General features: G+C 41.9%; 1 protein-coding gene across 1 annotated transcript in view; it reads right to left on the bottom strand.

Moving 5' to 3' along the window:
* LOC120559298 (plexin-A1-like) overlaps positions 1 to 19,255 on the bottom strand; it is a 296,826-nt gene that overhangs the window by 147,921 nt on the left and 129,650 nt on the right. The window contains 1 exon segment of the mRNA XM_039800924.1: positions 5,406 to 5,537. Coding sequence (XP_039656858.1) covers positions 5,406 to 5,537 — 132 coding nt within the window.

Raw genomic sequence — 19,255 nt, 5'->3', positions numbered from 1 at the left:
TCCTAATGCAGGCCTCACTGAGGACCCGAGGTCTGTCAGCCAATGGGAAGAGTCCAGCGCTTCCAGAAGCGAGTTGCATCACTTTCTCACTTCCATCCCGTCAAAAAGCGACGATTGGTCAGGGGCCTTTGGCGTTTGTTACTGACGCAAAAAGTCGCCTTTAGCACCTAGCCCTCTCTCGGTGTCATATTTAGATGTGCTTGGTCGCGACTCTTGGCGTCACTTTTTTTGGACATTCGGGTCGGGAGGTACGTTTCAGTGACATGCGGGACAAGAACAGGACACAAACCCCAACCAGCCTCCTTACGCAGATTTTCCGTCTTTCATACTACTCGCTACCGTTCTTTCGTTCTCTTCGTACTACTTCATCTTACAGCGCCGCGGTCAAGCCGCTGCTGAGTTGGGAGTGAGAACGGGTTGATCACTTCCATCAGCAGACATCGTATTCGTTTTTATGGCCCAGAACTTAAAGGAGAAATCCGGCGCAAAATGAACCTATTTCATTTTCATTTCATTTTATTTATATAGCACAAGTAAACACAGCAGAAGTTGACCACTGTGCTTCACATAACAAGAGTCAGATAAGAAAATAGAATAAAACATCCTTCAGACAACAAAAAGACATAAATAAAAAATAAGAATTTAAGGAAATGCACGCTCCAAGAGATAAAACTTTAGTTTGAGTTTAAACTCATATAAAGAAGACAGCGATCTCAAGGAGACGGGGAGGCTATTCCACAGCTTAGGACCAACAACAGCGAAAGCACGGTCCCCTCTTGACTTTAGTCGCGAGCGTGGCTGGGACAGATTATAGTTGCTCGTGGACCGTAGACACCTACCAGGTACATTCAGATCTAACAGTTAACCTAGGGGTTAATAACACATTTGTACCGAGTCGACCGTTCTCTGGGATATGTTTTCATGCTAATCGAATGTGACCAGTTTTAGCGCAAACCGCTAATTAGCTTATAACGCTAGTGATCGGGGCACGGGTAAAGTAAAAAGAAATCGCTATTTCTAAACCACTAACAAGGCTCAAAATAGCACCACACTTCCACGGTAGCATAATGAGGGTCCCTACATGTAAAGCGAAGCATTGAGAACTTTGTAAGTGTACAGACGGTTTATTAAAAAGATAGTTTATAAAGACAGTACCGTTCACGAATACAGGCAGGCGAACGACGTGCTTACTGGTTACTGGTTACACGGCGTTCATCGTTCGACTGATACAAATGTGTTATTAACCCCTAGGTTCATTTTGCGCCGGATTTGTCCTTAAGCAGTTTGCTTTAAACATGATAATAAAAAAGTTCTGATAAAACCACTGTGGGCTATGGACCTACCCAGCCCTGAACAGTAGTCTGACAGTGTTAGAAACACACTGTAGTGTAGTGGAGCATTTAGCAGCTAAAGAGCCAGATGTGTCCACAAGGATCTTGGGGACCAAACAGTTAAAATGAGAATAAAAATATTAAACATTGACCACGTTCCCCAAAAGAATGACTCCAAAGGAACGCTAATGTGGTAGCGTCTACTGGATGTGTAACTGTGTATCTAACATTTTCACCATAACAACTTTACAAGGTGATGACATATCAGTGTTGACAGCTTGCATTGCTTGCCCAAAGAAAACAACAAAGAAAATAAATAAAAAGCAGTTAATTCTGCTTCAATGTTTGTTAATGTTTCAACATTGTAATGTAATGTTTTCATAGTCAAGGGCCAATTCCAAAACCTAGCAAAGTATTGTTTGTTGTACTGTGTTTGGTGTAAAAGCAATGCTCAACTAAATTAGCTAAAGCTTAAAGACAAGGTTATAGCTATAACCGCTTGAACATTCAAATTGTTTATTCATTTCAATTAACATCATATTTTTTCAACCAAAAGAGTACCGTTACCTTCTCATGGTTCATAGTCTGACCTTCTTGGACGTGGCACACTCTGGCAGCCATTTTTGAGACCCAGACTCTTGGGAAAAGGTGGCTGCATTTTTTTAAACTTCTGCTGTCTCAAGACAGCTGGTCAAACATGGTTAAACTCTGCTATTTCTGTCAGGGAACTGACCATTTCTTGTATGTTCTTACACTTGATCTGTGTATGTAACTCAATTCCTATCTAGAGTCCAGAGAAAATAGCTGCAGTCATTTTTTGGATACCTTTTTATTTTTTTTTGGCATGAAAAAAGCACAAGTTTATACACCTCAGTGACCTTAAACCCACAGTACATTATCTCTAGTCCACACAGCCTCTGGCTAGGAAGATGCTCCTCATCAGAAGGCCAGGGAGGCTCTGCATACACTCTGTTCCTGTACTGTATGGAACACAAGTTCACATTCTGCAGCAGAGGGAAGATCCCTATCCTTTTCCATGCTGTCTGAAGCGGCAACATGGAGAGCAGTTACTCTACAAACTCACTCCATCTGAGGGAGACAGAAGTGAGGACCCCTAAGAATATTGAAAGGATGATGCAGGAAAGAAACAGACCATATCCTGCAAACCAATTATATTTCCCCACCTCCTCAGCTCTCTCCACCTCTCTCTCTCTCTCTCTCTCCCCTTTTCTTTGACTGGACTGTGAATTTGGTCAATGTTAAAGTAAGGCCATTACTTTTACAGAAAAAAATAAAAAAATTACACAGAGAAGAGAAGAAGCCGTCATATAAACCCACCTACTTGCATCCATCCCTTATTGCTGGACAATTTCTTTAATGAATAGTTAACATGTTAATGAACAGACATTTTGGGAAATACACTTCTTTGCTTTCTTGGTGAGTGACATGAGAAGATTAATAGCGTTCTCATGTCTTCTAACAATAGGGACAAGCAATTAGCTTAGCTTAGCTTAGCTTACGACAATGGTGGCAGGGGGATACAGCTAGTTTGGCTCGGTCGTCTGTCCAAAGTAAGGGAAAGAAATAAACACCTGAAAGCTCCTGAATACTGCTGTTAAACACGTTCCGGAGTCTTGAGGTTGTGAGGCAGAAACTCCACCAACTGTATTCCTGTACCAACTGTATTCGGAATCTCTCTTCTCTCCAGGTTTAAGAAGACAAGTCCTCTCCAAGGTGGAGTAAAAACAGTGTGGGACGTGTAAAGTGGCTATGCACTTTTGTAAAATATATCATCGTCACCTGGGATCATCTGGGAGAGAAAGCGCTGCGGTTTCTACAAGGCTCCTCCTCCGTCACTATCCGTACAGTCACTGCACTAACACGCACAGACATGTAGTGCACATATCAGCGCTCATCAAAAATAAAACACTGGCTTTAATAATTGAAAAATACTTGCTGGTGGCAATGGCGTGGTGTCATCTTTAATGCAGATGACAGGAGTTAAAAGGGGAAATCTACGAACACTCCCAGCACGGACTTTGAGCTTTCTTAATTCTGCTGAGCAGCTGCTGAGCACTGCTGGCTTAAACAGAGACACTTGCTAAACACAGGTCCAATGCTGGGATTATCTTCCTGAGTGATATCATCGCTTAAGTCTTTTAGTCTCGGTTGACAGCTCGCCATTTTTTTTTTTGTAAACATATATTATTCTGAAGGTCTCCCTGAGCTTGTTTTATCTTATCCAAAAGACGTGAGTGAGTACTTTGGCTGAGACTTTGGACCTTCTTGCCAATAGTTTTTGTAATATTGCAGAAATTCTGATTAATACTACTGTCTTCAGTGTTGTGAATCTAGGCACTCACACATTTTCTACTGCTTCTAATCGTTTTAATGCTGCAGTTTAACCCCATTGTAAATGTTAACACATTTGGGAATTAAATCTCATTCTAAATCAAGTTTTTCTTTCTTTGCATTAGTGCATGATTTTGTGGTTCAGTGCACGTGTTTTCAAAAATCAGTGTATGTTCTTTGTGTGGGTGGACTCCTTCTGCTTGACTATGTATTAATGGAACTCCCTGTACAGTACATTTTAGCCTCATGGACTGCTATCCATGATCAAAGTGCCTTATTTCCCCTGTCACATCAACAAAAACGCTGTCCATTCGTATCAATTACACTCCACTTCCTCTTCGCGCTTATTCAGACACGCGAAAGTCAATTATGTCTAATTGCTGGGAAATTACACAGCACTCACATGGCCGTTATTGTCCATGTACCGGGGAAGTCTTGTTGAAGGTTATCACATCGCAGTCATTAACCGTTATGAGATAAGAGAGACAAGCAGGTAAAGGAAGGAGAAGAGGGAAAGTGGAGGAAAGAGAAATGGCCACAGCAGAACTCTGCGGTATCAACTACCATTGTCTCATAACTGTGTGCAAACCGTGCCTCTTTTGTGGAGCAGCTTATACTCCGACAGAGGAGGTTAAATAAAAGTGGATGATGCAACACAGCTAATAAGCTTCGATAGCTTCCTCCATTTCGGACTCTCCGGCTCCCCGTACCCTCAAAGGTCAGCACTGTCAATTGATCTCAATGTGAAATTGTACTGTTTCCAATGCTAATGTGAACGTGGCCTTTAAAGTGAAAATGGTAGTTCTCAAAAACAAACAAGCAAAAAGATCTCCAAAAGTCATTTCATTCTTCTTGTAAAACTTCAAATAAATAAAGTTGTCATACTTTTATTTTTTAATAATAAATCTTTCACACACACTGATTAAAATGCAAATATGGTATATGTATACTGCATCCCTGGTGGAAGGTCAGTATGGGCTTTCATCCTATATATGACACATTTTAATATTCATGACATAATTAGAACTCACGACTCTATGTGTGTGTGTGTGTGTGTGTGTGTGTGTGTGTGTGTGTGTGTGTGTGTGTGTGTGTGTGTGTGTGTGTGTGTAATACTGCTTAAATTGCAAATGTGGTCATGCGCTGTATGTGGTAGCGTATGTATGTAATTTGCTTGATTGCTCGTTCCCCCAGTGTATGTTTTTAATACATCTTTCCTCATGAAGTCTTTATGTGGCTATTTCACTGTCTTAATGGTTGTTTTTTTTCTTCTGTGTTCCCTTTCTAACCTTGACTACATCTATTGTCAGAAGTGAAAATGTGTGTATGTGTTTTTCTGAGCACTCAGCAGATAATATATATTTATGAAAGCGTGTGACAGTGTATGAACGCATCGGAGTGTGGAAGTAGTGTGTGTATACCGTTGCAAACACACACTGAGCTACAGTAGGTGTGCATGTATTTGCTGTCACTTATCACTGGATCAGTCCCCAAAATCACCAGACAGACAAATGGCTATTAATATTTTGTCATCGTTTTCCTTAGGGTTGTCAACAGCAAGGCACGTTAAGGCAGCTTTATTTGTATAGCACATTTCAGCAACAGGGCAATTCAAAGTGCTTTTACATAAAACATTAAAGAGCAGCAACTGCAGGCTGCATTATGGGCTGCACTGCTATCCTTGGCTGTCATAATAATATTTTGTGTGTGCGATTCTCATACCTGTTTATCGGTGAGGGCATATAAGTACTGATGATCTGGGCTGAAGAGCAGATCTCTCAGGATGGGGCTCCCTTCGCTCACGACCACATTCTCATACAGCAAGGCAGGCTGGTTGATGGAGTTCACCAGGATCTGGACAAGGACAGAAAAAAATGGCAAAGCCATGATTACAATCCAACATTTCTTAAATCTTAAAAATGCTTTGCTAAACAATAGTATGAAAACCAAAAGGCAAAAGATGGTGTTCTAAACTTTTGTGACCAAAATGATTTGGCTTTTGCACCACTAAGTTCTCTTCTTAATTACTCTACATACATAATCCAAAAAGCTCACTGTGAACAGTTTTCATATCAAAGAAATAGTCCCCATGAAAACAATATGACATTTCCATACTGGTAGTTGATTAAGGGCATCTTTGAAGATGAAGATAATGTGAAGATAGAAGCTGTATCTGTCAACTTCTAAGTAGTGTTAGCTAACTAACTTTTTTAGCGCTTGCTTGTTGTACAAAATGCTTTAGCTAGTGTTACAAGAGTTTATACAGTCGTGCTACAGCAGTAGGCCTACAGTAAATGGATGTTTAACATTATGTGCACTGGCTGGTGTAGTTTTATGTCGAAAGTTAGCGTCAGGTTAGGTAGTTAGCTCAAAGCTGGTGCTCTGTGTGTTTAGGTACCAGTGTTTTTCAGTTAAGCTAGCTGGCTCCCAATGCCCCACTGATGTTACACACAAACCTTGGAACGAGCAAGCTTTACATTTATTTTTACACTCTTTTTCACTCTAATCATTTTAATGATGTAGTAAGTTACACTTTTGAATTGTCAAAAACCTTTTACAATATTTTGTCAGCTTGGGGGCTCCATACGACATGTTGTCTGTCTGGTCTAGTGTATGGTAGCCATCACCATAATTTAATATTCCTATGTTCATTTCTTTCTTATTGTCCTCAGACATTAAAACCCTGAAGAACAATAACAAAGTCTTGCTGAATACTTTTAATTTTTGTTAGACTCATTCCTGTCTCTTTTAATGTAGCCTACAGCAGTGATGTTCAGGACAATTAAGTATTCGCTTCCACCTCATGTAAAAGCAGCCAATTCCCGTTTCATCTAGTTTAACACTTCAAAGTTTACTTTAAATGTTGCTGCCAGCTGGAACACAGCATTTTAAGTGACAGATAACATTTCAGCACAGCACTTCTCAATTTATGCTGAAACTTAAAAGCATACCAGTTGGATATGGTGCCAGACTGTACAGGGTGTAACTACAGTACTCAACTAAATGATGGCTCATTTGTTGGTGCTTAGGCTACAGTGTTAAGTCGATTTGCAAAATGACAGAGTTATACTGTATGAGGGTCCTCCCTCTGTACCAGCAAGTAAATATTTTTCTCCTTCTCTCTGTACTTTTTCCCCCATGGATCTTTCCCTTTCTAATTTCCCGACCTCCACCTGCTCATCCATCACCTGACAGCAGTTTAGTCTGCAACAAGTTTTCTGTTTTTCTGTCAGCTAGACTCGCTCTATCATCTCCCTTTTCACTCTCCTTAGTCTCCACAGTCTGGTGCTGTGGTTATTATGTGTCAAATCACTACCAGAGTTTCCTTAATCTATTTTTTTCTTTTCTTTTTCTGAACAGAAGGTTCATTAACAGACAGACTGTCATCACTGTATGTGCTTTGGTGAGGAAGCGGCTTTGGTTAAAAGTTAAGTGTTTTGACAAATCAGGTTTGAGGAGTTGCTCAGTGGGACACTGAGAGACTAAACCTTGGGATTTTACACTAAAATGTGGAGGTATGTAGCCTACAGCAGAAACACAACAGAAAAGCGCTTGTTTTCTTGGGAAACCTGATATAGGGCAAATAGGTACTACTTAATTATTGTTTTGTATTGACTTGTACGTTTTACTGCATTTGTGTGCGCGGAGGTGTATCCAAGTTGTTACTGTCCAAAGGTCATTTGTTTTAGCAGTCCCTTATGTTGCTCCGACATGAACACAAACACTGAAACTTTTATTGATGCGAGTGTGACCTTTTGTTCCCTTGTATTTCTGACTCCGATGATTACACTCTCTCTCTCTCTCTCTCTCTCTCTCTCTCACTCTCTCTCTCTCTCTCTCTCTCTCTCTCTCTCTCTCTCTCTCTCTCTCTCTCTGTGAACAACAAAACAGGCGAGCTCACATTGACACATTCACTCACCTACACACACTAAAAACAACTTTATTTGTTAATTCTAAAACTACTACAAGCCCTAGGCTGCCATATCAGTTGTGATGAGTAAAGGACTGTGGCGGAGCGAGGGGGGGGGGGGCGATAGGAGCAGGGAGCGTGCTCTGGCACTACAGCTCGGGGCAGAGGGCAGTTGGAGTGGGATTCAGGTCAGCTGGCACAGAGGGGACTGCAGACTGGAGCAGGTGACTGCAGATTCTCATCTAGTCTACTAGCCTGCAGGTTTCTGCTCTCCTTCTGTGACCTCTGGAAGTTAGTGTGTCTAAACGCAGACTTCGCACTGAGGAAGCGGCGGCACTTAAGGGTGAGAAACTTTCATTAACCCTCCAATAATCCACTTTTTCTTTTTTTTTTTTCCATGTGCTTTTCTTACAATCTACACTTCACCCAGAGGAAAACCATATTATAAGAATTCCAAATAAATATCATATGTTTACCTCGCTGAAACCCCTGCAGGAACCAGCTTCAGAAATTCCACCTCTTCTCTTTGTGTAGCCTGTGCTCACTAAATTCAAAGCAATAAAAGTGAAAAGCAAAGGCGACACTGGGGCATCTGGAACTTTTTTGTATGTCTCCATTTGTCCAGTTTCTCACTTTCTGGAACTTATTAGCAGACAGCCCGGGCTATAAGATGAAATGGACTCTGCTCCAAAATCAGTCTACCTGTTTTAAAAGGCTCTTATTAAATATGCTTTTATAACTGCTCCAAGGGTGATTATTAGAACAAAAAAAAAAAACATAAAAGGATCCCACTTGTTAGTGACAGTTTATGAGTCATTAAAACAGATTTTTTTTTTTTTTTTTTTTTTACTGATTAGTTTACCTCTGTGGAGCTAGACAATCATACGTATTTTATCTTGCGCAGCAGGGACACTCTACGATGAGTGCGCTGAACATTAATTGCTGCTATTGGAATTCTAATTATCCAGCGAATAATTAGTTTTAAAACACAATGTTTATTTGGAATATGTGCTGGTGGCTTAAATGACATATCAATTCAGTCACTTCAACAGAAAAGAGCAAGGACGCTCCATATATATTCCAGGCACTTAGCTAAATGCTCTTTTCCTGGGTGATGTACATTAAGGAAGCAGTTACAGGTTGCATGTCTTGCTTAAGGACAGTTCAATAAGACATGCATCATGTCTTCGACCTTTCAGCTGAAGTATGGTCTCTCTAGGCCACCTTCAGTCAGGCAATAATGGAGACAACACTGCGAGTTAGCATCCTACACTTCAACTGTGGAGTCTCTGTTTTCCCCTTCTTTACTGTCCTGTGTCGCAAACTTACACTCACAAACCCAGGTGCCAACAAATCCTCCAGACAAAATACATATGTTTGTCACAGCTTGCCAAAAATGACCGGATAACAACGTCAAGCTACTTCCACCTTTGCTCCACACAAACAAAAGCCATAATTCACATTGCCACTCCAGATCCTTCTACTTGTCGTGTTAGGGCTTTTGAACAAACATTCTTTCTATTATACTAGCTAACTGCCAGAGTTGGAGTCAAGAGTAGGAGAGTGGACGTTCACAGGTGACGTGTTTTTTTTTAAACCAGGAGAACCACCGATATTTATATTTATAACATAGGAATAGAGTTACTCCATATATATGCTAATTATGTACAATGCTGTTCAAAAGTTTGGAATCAGCTGCTACATTGATGTGTTTCTTCTTAGGTGCAATTGAGCTCTAAATATTTAGTTTGTCCATTTTTCTTTGGGCCCTCTACAGTCTACTTAGTGGTTAGATGGAATAGGTTTAAACTGTGATTTGTCAGTCCAAATGTTGAGCTAAGATTCCAACAGTGCTAACCTTAGACTAAACTTCTATTTCTAAGTTTGAAGAATAGCTTTTCTAAAGCAACACATTGAATTTTAATTAAAGCTTGTTATTATCCTGTTTAGCACATTGCAATGCTAAGCTTCCAGTTTCTTTAACCAATGACTGCTGACTTTTTCTACTCTTATTCAACTGTTGCTCAGAGGGCTCTTTGTCTCTTTCTGCCCTTTAACTTGTCAGTATGGTTAAACCACTGTACAGGGTCGTGTTCACCGTGTACAAAGCCAACCCACATAAAAAATAACAATAATAATCAAGCTTTCATGCCAGGAGATTCCAAACTTTTGATAGTGTAGGTAAAAATGAATGTTGCTCGATTTCCAGATTGAGTGAACACTCAAGAGTAGCCTGGTCCTACCAGACTCTCGTACATTTCATTTGTACAGAGAGTCTGGCCACTCTCCTTAAAGGCGGGTACTCTGTTGAAGTTTAAAACTATTGGATCTGCCATAACCAATCGCTAACGTTTGGTCGTGACGTATGTCATGCGCATGTGCAACAAGAGGGGAGACCGTCAAGGCTATTAGCATTAGCACCGCGAGCGTTAGCCTTAGCCAACTCCTTCACCACTAACGTAGCAAGCTGGAAAATCAAACTTTTCCCAAACCCCGTGGGAAGGAGGGCCACAACATCGTGGCCACCAACAAAACTTAGCAAAGATTGTTCTTGCTCGGGCTTTAACTTCTGGATATTCTGCAGCGTTGCCACAACGGACCGAATGTGTTCGCTCACATCTTTCTAGCGCCTTTCCTCAATGCCATCATTCTCAGCCGCTCCCTCTGTTTGATGATTGGACCGCCAACATTTTTTAAGGAGAAAACCCAAGAATATACCGCAAACCCAGATGGAGTACTGAAGGGAAACGAAAATTGAGCGTAAGTACGTAGGAGGGCGGAGCCAGGCTAACTCAAGAGCACTTGCAACATCAACCTCTGTCCTTATTCAGTGGGAACTAAACTCTTGTATCTTGACATTGATACATTTTGGCAGCATGCATTTCAATAACAATGCTAGCAAGCTAAACATGCAGGATTGTTTTGAACAGACCGGTAGACTCCCTCATGGACTGAAGTTGGTTTCGGGGACGAAGTCAAAAGTTGATAATGATGGTGGAGACAGATGACATGGGGGTGAGGGTGGGTGGTGTGGTGGAGGGAGAGGGATGCTCAGTGTGTGTGCACACAGAAGTGTGTAGAAGAGGACGAGGAGGTAATAAAAGTGAACAAAGGGGAGTAATGAGGTTTGGCTGGAGTGGTGCAGTGATTAATACCATGCTGGGTTCAACCACCGGTCACACCTTTTGGGTCAGGTAGCACATGCTATCAATTCTTCTTCTTTCAAAAGTTGTCCTCGATTCTTTTTCTCCCGGTGGCTCGGTTTGACTTCCTTTACTACCTTCACTTCTTTCCCTCCATCTTTCCATTTGGCATGTATTTATGGAATGCCAGTGTGATGCATTGTTTTTTTTATTGTTCATTAACCAACTTTGCACTGACATTTTATTCCAACTTTCTGTCATCTGCCTCTCTTTCCCCACCTGCCTTCTTCCTAGTTATTTCCTCGTAAACTTCTTCACTTCATTACATTTACAATATCTCCTCTTCATCCTGTTTCCCTTTGTTTTCTTTCCTTTCCCTGTTAAGATTTCTCCTTTCCGTCCTCATTTCTTCCTTTGTCCCCCTTGTCCTTTTCCTCCCCTTACAGACACAGACCTCTATCTTCAACTTGTGTGTGTGTGTGTGTGTGTGTGTGTGTGTGTGTGTGTGTGTGTGTGTGTGTGTGTGTGTGTGCGCGCGTGTGTGTGTCCAGACACAGCAGTGCCCTGTCCAACCTCAGCTGTTAAACATCTAGTTAATTACACGGTCGGACAAAAGGAGGGCAGATGAAGAGAAGGAGGGAAGGATGCAGAGAGGAAAGAGAGGGGAAGATAGGAGCAGCTTGTTAACCTCGTTAGCATCTCTTATTGAAACCAGTGTTACAAATGTCCGACGAGGACGAGTAATGAACCAGTCTCCCAAATGTTCAAGTAGCTCTTTGATGATGGAGGGAACAGAGGGAGGGGAAAAAGGCATTTCCTTAATGAAATCTACGGTGGTGTGTGTGTGTGTAAGAGTGTGTGTTAACGGCTCCTCATTTTATTCATGATCCCTAATGAAATTGATTTCAGTCTCATCTGTTGAAAGGAGGTTCTGTGCACATGCACATGCACGCCCACACACACACACACACACACACACACACACACACACACACACACACACACACACACACACACACACACACACAGCTATAACTTTGACAGCAGGATCTTGTTTCCAAAAGGAATTTCAATTTAATACCAGTTAGTAAAACAAAAAGGGGTTAGTAAATACCTAGTTGCATGTTAAAAAAAGAGACAATTTGAAAGGGAGGGAGAGAGAGAGAGAAAGATAGAGAGAGAGAGAGAGAGAGAGAGAGAGAGAGAGAGAGAGAGAGAGACTGAACAGTGTCATTGTGAGTTGGTGGGGTGGGATTTATAAGGTTGTCATTTCAGTGAATGTGTATGCAAGTGTGTGTGTATGTGTGTGTCTGACCCTGACTGGAGGGCATCCAAAGTATCACAGCACACCTGCTGACTACACAGTCTACAGCTCTCACACACACACACACACACACACACACACACACACACACACACACACACACACACACACACACACACACACACACACACACACACACACACACACACACACACACACACACACACACACACACACACAGAGCTTGGTTGAGCAACATCAGCGAGACAGGTTACTCTGAGTGAAATTAATCATCGTTCTTTTGTCGCACCGCTGCTCTCACAACAGGAGGCGGGCCCCAGGTGACACACACACACACACACACACACACACACACGCACACACACACACAAAGAGTGACAGGCAGACAGCTGGCCGGTGACAGCATGCCACTATGAAGCTGTTTTCCTAACAGCTAACAATAGTTGGCTCTGGTTAAAATAGTACAACACTGGCCAAGTGTGGTCGAGTGAATGTACAGTACAGTGTGTCCGTGCCACTGTTTCGGCCTAGATAGACTTTTTAGGAAATATCCATATGACTAGTGCACTTCTAATGGCAGCAATCCAATGCTGATGCCAGAATCATGCTAAACATGTACTGTAAGGGAGTAGAGCTGCATTGTTCGGAGATTGCACTGTGCTTGGAGCAAACTGGTCACATGTGGTCAGACACTGTAAGAAAGCTTTGATGTCGATTAGACTTCCTGGAACCCCAGCAACAATGGAAACATTCGATGACTTTCTGCTGTCGCTTCCCCCACTTCGGATCAGCTCCCCACAAAGTTTCAAAGAAGCCAAATTGGTGGCCATTTAAAAAGAAGCTCAATTGTTTTCTTTGTTTTTTCATGATCTTATAACAACATTCACTTTTGTGGTTTGTATACTTTGTTGTCCAAGTTTTTCATTTGCTTGTCTTTCTTTTCTCCCATTTGTAAAGCTATACTGTTTTGAAATGTGGTATAAAAAGTAAAGTTTAGTTATTTACGACTAAGAGAAAATGATAATTACAACACACAGTTTGGGTAATGTTACCATTCATGATAATCATCACGTAACTGAATTCCCTTATAGAGATATCGCAGCATTCCCAGATCTCATTTATTAACTTGGTGAGTAAAATCTCCTTATATGTATAATAATGCGGCAAGTATATGGTAATATTAAATGTATAATATATATTAATATTGTCCAAGACCTAATTTTGAAAAAGAAAAACTTATTTTTTACGGTTAGTGAATCATGGAAAAACGTATTAGCTTAACTTAATTAGCTGTGTTTTTGGAGCAGCTGACAGCAGCAGTTGTTTTGAGCGGCAGTGTAGCATTTACACTTTCAGCTGCCTCTGCCTGCCAGAATGTGGCAAGGGTGGCCAAAGCGGCATGAGCAATTAGATACACTCACACTAAAAAATTCTCAAAGGTATAAGTTGAATTATACTACTGTTATTTTTCTTCCCCAGACCCTTGGCCTGCTTTATTAGCACTATTAGCACTGTTAGGAATCCTCACTGAAACTGCAGGGCACTGGGAGCGTCAAAATGTCAACGGTATTCCTTTGACTTACATCCCTGCTGGAGAATACGTGCTATGAAATGTCACTTTATAACCACAAGACGCTAACAGAAGACGTCTCTTTCTATTTAAGTCAGGAGCACACAGATAAGCACACACGCACGCAGAACTCCCTTCGCCAACGCTGCATCTGTACCCTTCTTGTCAGATAGTAAGACAGGGCTCAGCACTTTTTCTGCTGTCAGTTCGGGCTGGGCTGGCATGGTCGCGTGCGCGTGTGTTTGCGGGTGTCTTTAATCTTTCACAAGCGTGATGGACTTGAGTTCCCCCCTCAGCGCCGCTCTCACAAGCCTTCTTTCAGTGCACACATATGCAGCTTGCCTCCCCTGCCTGCCCCTATCATAACCACAAGCTGTAACCAGTCCCCACAACAGTCGCTTGCTTCATTCTTCCTTCTCCTTGCCATCTTTGCTTCTCTACTCTACTCTCCATCTCTTTCATCCCTCTCTCATCTCTTCTTTTCTGTCCCTCTTGTTAACTTCGTCTCTATAATATCGCTCTCATTATTTTCTTGCATTTTTTTGCTCGCTGTCAATCTTCCCTCCTGCACGCTTTTATCCCCTTCCCGTCTATCTTTCTTCCCCCGCCCTTGCACTGCAAAAAATGGCTGTCGTTCTCAGCCATTTAGCCTGCTATTGAGTCTTTTTTTTCTTTTAAACAAGAGAAAACTCTGCCAGTGGGGGTCAATAAAAGAGCTCTTAATTCAATGCTGTCTCGCATATTTCAGTAACAGGTGTCAAACAAGGTAGAATAATGCAGATTGTGCAAGTGGTAACAAAGAAATTACAACTTATTCATTCACAAGCTTGAAATGAGTTGATTTGCACTGAAACTGGGCAGAATCCCCTCTGTCCGTTGGCAGTTTAAGATTGGGTTGAATGACTAGTTAATGTAGGTCCTCTCCTTCGGTCCCACTGTGCCATGCCGCCCATGAGAATGCATTTGACATAACTAGGACTGGCTGTATGCTACAACAGCAGCTCCACATTCTGCCCCGAGGCAGATCCTGCAGGCTGAGGCCAATGTGAAGCTACACACTTGTGCAGAATGTCTTGTAATAGTGTGGGTGCTGGTTTCAAATCTAGAACCAGCTGGGGAAAGTGGGTAAGGTGGATAGGAAATATAAGCAGGTCCATGTATGTGTATATATCTACACGTGTAATGCATCTTTCCCTAAGTAAAATGGCTAAAACATGTCACTAAATAATAAAGGCACTTTGTAACATCATCATCAGTTAGCAGCATGCTGGCCACGGCTGAAATAGGCATGAACAGGAGATGTGGCCTCTCTCAACAGCTCAACTTTATGTAGAAGATGATGAGGAAAAAGAAAAAAAAAAGGATTTCCACACAGCGAGGGGTGTTGGGCAGTAAACCTGCATTGAGTAAACTCAACAGTTCTTACATCAGAGTTTGGAGGGTATGTGAAGTCACTGTCCTTCACTGTGAGGATGGAGTGCTGTGTGCAATCACTGGAGCTAACAGTGAGCTCCAATGCACGCAACATCTTAGTAAAATCTGCTAGTAAGTTAGTTAAAATGGCTTTAATATCGGCGTAGGAAATATCAATTGCCGATCATCCTTTCAATCGTCGATATACAATCTGATCGCCAATCGGCACAAGCCTAGTGCGACGACCGCGACCGAACAACAATGGCGGACGCGAGGGCACCCAGATAGCTCAGTTGCCCATGTAGCGGGCGCCCATGTATAGAGGGTTACTCCTCGACGCAGCGGGCCCGGGTTCGACTCCGACCTGCGGCCCCTTGCTGCATGTACTTCCCCCCTCTCTCTTCCCTTTCACGTCTTCAGCTGTCCTGTCAATTAAAGGCCTAAAATGCCCCAAAAAATAATCTTTAAAAAACAATGGCGGACACGATAGAAAGATGGCCCATCCAATCATCTGCCAGGTACTTTTTTGAAAGTGCCTGCTGTTTTCTAAACAGTTTCCGGTGACGACTTCTCAGATGGTTCGTGTAACAAACAACCTGGTGATTCAGGTTACCAAAATGATGAAATACAAACAACTTTTCACTTTTGTTTATGACGTGACGGACTACTCTTGTTTTTTTCATGCGTCTCTTAATTGCTTTTTGGAGCTACCTGATGGAAACAAAATACAAGGCTTGGGATTGTTTTGTCAAACTTCTTTTTCCAGGGTCAACAAATAACTTCCATACTTCACTTCAAGGCCGACATGGAAGCCATAACAGAGCTAAGGATAAAATCCTAACAGCTACTGAGCTTTTATGCCAACAGATCCGTCACTATTGACAACTGAACTGGTCAATCTGTTAACATACTCCATATGATACTGCTTCTACTACAGTGGCACTGTACTGTAGAGCAACTATACGGTAGTAACAATAATACTGTCACAGTAATACTACTATTACTGCTGTGGTGGTGGTATTTTTGTTGCTTTTGTTGCAAACCAACTCGTCTGACAACAAATGTCAATCTGGAAATGTTCTGTCAGATACAAACAGACCATGCTCCACCAGTAGAAGTAGTAGTAGTAGTAGTAGTAATGCGGCAGGTGTGTACTAGAAGTAAATGTAACACTTTATTTGAAGGTATTGACATAATCATGACATGACACTGTCATAACTATGACATGACACTGTCATGAACGTGTCAAACGTTATAAACAAGTTGTAAACGTTTATGACTTCTGTCATTCAGTTTTTGACACGACAAGTTGACATTGTTTGGGTTGTCTTGATTATGACAACATGACATTAATCAAAGAGACATTACCAGAAGTTGTCTTGGTCATGACAAGTTGACATTACATTTGTTTGGGATGTCTTTTTAATGACAACTTGACATTAACCAAGATGACATTACCAGAGGATGTCTTTGTCATGACAACTTGACATAATGTAATCCTGTTTAATGTTAAGTTGTCTTAATAAGGACACTCCAAAGAAATTGAATGTCAAGTTGTCATTACAAAGACATCCCAAACAAATGTAATGTCAACTTGTCGTGACCAAGACAACTTCTGGTAATGTCACCTTGATTAATGTCAAGTTGTCATAATCAAGACAACCCAAACAATGTCAACTTGTCATGACAAAAAACGAATGACACTTAATAACAGGAGTCATAAACGTTCATGACTTGTTTATAACATTTATGACACGTTCATGACAGTGTCATGTCATAGTTATGACCGTGTCCTGTCACAATTATGTCGATACCTTCAAATAAAGTGTTATTGAAGTAAATAACCTGTGTCAGTTTGCTGTTGTGTGGAATGCTGTTGTTGGTCGTGGTGAACACATTCTCTCCAAAACTCTGTGACTTTCCTGTGTTTCTACATGTTTGGGGATGCCCTTTGTAGTCTGTGAGGCTGACGATTTCAAAGTGAAAGAGAGAGCTTAGGTCACCGGAGAGAGAACGAGGATGCATTTCTGCACCTGAATATAACTGTGGGCCCTGAGCTATTGTTTTCACACTGCAACCATAATAGTTTTATCTTGACAGCTCTGAGATGACAACAAGTGAGGACAAATCTTCATCTCTCGAGCTCTATCGATGATGTGTGTGTGTGTGCGTGTACGAATCTGTATTTGCATCTACACAGCGATTCACTTCCCTCGCAGTATCTGATTTGGCGCCACCATTCCCTCTCACTCGCTCCTCAGAGCTTTGGAAACAATTGCATTTCTCTATTGTTTCTCTGTCATTCTCTCCATCCATCCGTCCCTCTCTCATCCCACTCTCTCTTCAACTTGTCACACTCTCTCTCTTTTCTCCCCCCCCCCCCCACTTCCCTTGATGTACCAGCTCAGCTGACACACATGAGCGGCCAAGCAGAACACACTTGTGTATAGCGCAGCCTAGCAGGGTGTGTAGGTTTGAGTGTATGTTTGTGTGTGTGTGTGTGTGTGTGTGAGATGCCCTGCGGTGAGTAGTGAAACTACTGCTAAACTAGCTCAATTTGTCAAGAGCAGAGAGGTGTGGGCCTTGAGGACCACTGTACTGCTGTCTTCAAGGTAAACAGAGGAGTATGGATTTAAAAGAAAAGAAAAGAAAAAGAATTTCAAGGATGAAATTCCAATAGATGCTGCACACAAACTCACTCAACAAAATCAGCCTGACTGGAGCAAACACCAGGAGGAAAGGATACTCCATCACTGTCACTCCTTCAGTGTGTGTGTGTGTGTGTGTGTGTGTGTGTGTGTGTGTGTGCGTGCGTGTGTGTGATGACTTTGACAAAGAGTGGTCAGGACCCCAATGTTGACTGAGCATTTTATGCGTGTCTGCATAAACAATAGTCTGCCCCACTTCGAGAAGACGACGTCTCATTATTAAAGGGGTAGTGCATATAAATTATCAGCTGCTGGCCCGAATGAACTGAATAAAGAAAACAATGTCACAGTGCGGTCACAGGGTGAACGTCTACTGAACAAATGATAAATGTCTCTCTCTTTCTTTCTCTTTGCTCTCCTCCTCTGGCCTGTCCCCACAGCGATTATTTCTGGGATGCAGCGAGAGAGAGAGAGAGAGAGAGAGAGAGAGAGAGAGAGAGAGAGATGAGAGTGACACATTTTGGGCAGTCTTGTTTCAAAGCCACAAGTTTATCACACCTACACACAAACACGCACACACACACACACACACACACACACAGTGCGTGGCACTATCTTTGTGGGGACCCGTCAATGACATCATGCATTCCCTGGCCCCTTACCCTAACCATCACAACTAAATGCCTAACCTTAACCCTTACCCTCACCCTAAACATAACCTAATTCTATCCCTAATCCTAAAACCAAGTCTTAACCCTCAAACAGCCCTTTAAACTTGTGGGGTCCAGCATTTTGGCCCCACAAAGCTGTCGGGACCCCACAAGTATACTGGACTCCCGGCTTTTGGAGCCCACGAATATAGTTAAACACCGAACACACACACACACACACACACACACACACACACACACACACACACACACACACACACACACACACACACACACACACACACACACACACACACACACACAAATATGAATCCATACACAGCTACACCCAAAGCTATAGGTCAGTAGAAATAAAGGGTGAGTGATGGGCCTCAGGAATTGTGTGTGTTTGTGTCGGCGGTTTATCATTTACTTTAGTATTTGTTTTACTCGTTAGTTTGTGAGGTGATACATTAAGGAAAAGCAATTAAAAAGAAAGAAGAAGCATGAGTTATTACTTTGTGCTGGTTAAGATAATAAGACATGCAAAAGAAGTATATACAAAAAGCAAGTGTATTTTTCTTTGTTTTTTATTCATCTCTACCCGACGCACTAGCTTTCACACCCAAGTTTTGACAGGAAGCTTTCATTCCAAACTCCCTTTCTACCCTATGCCTCATTCTCCTCTTGCATCCTTGTTCAAAGTTAACTGAGGACACTGACTCGTCAAAGTTATTTCAGCTGGCCTTGAGTAAGATAAAAGCTATGGAAAACCAGCAGTGACACACAGATCATCACCAGTGATCACTTGTGCTGTCGTTGGGGGGTAATCAGCTAAATGAGACTTTAATGATCAACAGACAGTATCGTTCAAGATGAATTCACTAATGTTCTACAGGAAACACCAGGACTTCTTAAGGTACACCGGTATCTCCCCATTCCAGGAGGATATG

This window comes from Perca fluviatilis, chromosome 5 (genome assembly GCF_010015445.1).
Source record: "Perca fluviatilis chromosome 5, GENO_Pfluv_1.0, whole genome shotgun sequence".
NCBI lineage: Eukaryota > Metazoa > Chordata > Actinopteri > Perciformes > Percidae > Perca > Perca fluviatilis.
The sequence above is the reverse complement of the archived record's forward strand: the minus strand, read 5'-3'. Positions and strand labels throughout refer to the sequence as shown.